General features: G+C 67.3%; 1 protein-coding gene across 1 annotated transcript; it reads left to right on the top strand.

The window, feature by feature from the left end:
* The first annotated feature begins 423 nt into the window (after positions 1–423).
* LOC138378419 (40-kDa huntingtin-associated protein-like) lies at positions 424–1,598 on the top strand. The gene has a single exon (XM_069463762.1). It carries the CDS (start codon positions 434–436, stop codon positions 1,526–1,528), a length of 1,095 nt encoding a protein of 364 aa, XP_069319863.1. The 5' UTR covers positions 424–433; the 3' UTR covers positions 1,529–1,598.
* Positions 1,599–1,815: the final 217 nt, after the last annotated feature.

Below are 1,815 nucleotides of genomic sequence, written 5' to 3'. Positions count from 1 at the left end.
AGTGTAGCTTTGTTGGTGCCCAAATGGAGATGCTATAGGACGCCCTTAGCAACAGAGAGACAAGCGGAACCTAGCAACGTTTGGCGCCAGGCCTGGCCCCGCCTGCCGCGCAGGATCCTGGATTTGATTTGCGTCCAGAGCAGGCGTCCGGCCAGCCTCCGCCCCAAGTCCCTTGATTTGCATACGCCGCTGGCAACTGGGCCAGGCCCCGCCTCCGATCCTGTTCTTTGCGTATCACCTGGGCAAGGGCTCTGCCTAGGGCTCCCTAGCTGGCTCGGGCCCCTGCTCCTGAGCGGCCTCGGGGTCCAGAGCAGGCGCGGTTTCGCCGACCAGCCTGTGGGAGGCACAGGGCACTTCGCGGCCCCCCCAACGGGTGGTGCCGCCACGTCCACTGGCCGCGTCAGCGCGCCCAGAAACGCTGGGGACGGCGACCATGGCGGCGGCCGCGGCCGGCCTGGGCGGCGGCGCGGGGCTCGGCCTGGATGCCGGGGACTTCCTGGCCCGGTACCGGCTGGTGTCGAACAAGCTGAAGAAGCGGTTCCTGCGGAAGCCGAACGTGGCGGAGGCCGGCGAGCAGTTCGGGCAGCTGGGCCGGGAGCTGCGCGCCCAGGAGTGCCTGCCGTACGCGGCCTGGTGCCAGCTGGCGGTGGCGCGCTGCCAGCAGGCGCTTTTCCACGGGCCCGGGGAGGCGCTGGCCCTCACCGAGGCCGCGCGCCTCTTCCTGCGGCAGGAGCGCGACGCGCGCCAGCGCCTGGTCTGCCCCGCCGCCTACGGGGAGCCGCTGCAGGCTGCCGCCAGCGCCCTGGGCGCCGCCGTGCGCCTGCACCTCGAGCTGGGCCAGCCGGACGCCGCCGCCGCCCTCTGCCTCGAGCTGGCCGCCGCCCTGCGCGACCTGGGTCAGCCGGCCGCCGCCGCCGGTCACTTCCAGCGCGCCGCCCAGCTCCAGCTGCCCCAGCTGCCGCTGGCCGCGCTGCAGGCGCTCGGCGAGTCCGCCTCCTGCCAGGTGCTGGCGCGCGACTACACCAGCGCCTTGGCGGTCTTCACGCGCATGCAGCGCCTGGCGCGGGAGCACGGCGGCCATCCCGTGCCGCCGCCGCCGCCCCAGCACGGACCCGGCGCGACACCCGCCCTGCCCGCCGCGCTGCTCCCCCCGAACGCCGGCTCTACGGCTCCTTCTCCCGCAGCCCTGGGCGCCTTCTCAGACGTGCTGGTCCGCTGCGAGGTGTCTCGCGTGCTCCTGCTGCTGCTCCTGCAACCACCGCCCGGCAAGCTGCTGCCCGAGCATGCCCAGACCCTGGAGAAGTACTCCTGGGAGGCTTTTGACAGCCACGGGCAGGAATGCAGTGGCCAGCTTCCCGAGGAGCTCTTTCTGCTGCTCCAGTCCCTGGTCATGGCTATCCACGAAAAGGACACGGAAGCCATCAAGTCGCTGCAGGTGGACATGTGGCCACTGTTGACTGCTGAGCAGAACCACCTCCTTCACCTTGTTCTGCAAGAAGCCGTCTCCCCCTCGGGACAGGGGATCTGATGATAAATCACGGTAACCAAATGACTTTGTGCCTGCTCTCAAACCTCACACATCCACCTTTGCATTTGGGGAGAAAGAAGAGACATAATTCCTGGTTCTACCTTTTTTTTAATTTATTTCATCTTATTATGGGGGATACAGGATTTCAGGTTACATACGTGGCCCATGTACTGCCTTTCCCCCCAAGTCAAAGCTCCAGGCGTGTCCATTCCCCAGATAGTGCATGTTGCACCCATCATGTAGGTATATATCCCTCCCCTCCTCACCCCCCCCTTCCCGAGTCAGCA

Source organism: Eulemur rufifrons, chromosome 30 (assembly GCF_041146395.1).
Source record: "Eulemur rufifrons isolate Redbay chromosome 30, OSU_ERuf_1, whole genome shotgun sequence".
Lineage (NCBI taxonomy): Eukaryota > Metazoa > Chordata > Mammalia > Primates > Lemuridae > Eulemur > Eulemur rufifrons.
This window is presented reverse-complemented; position numbering and strand designations above follow the sequence as displayed.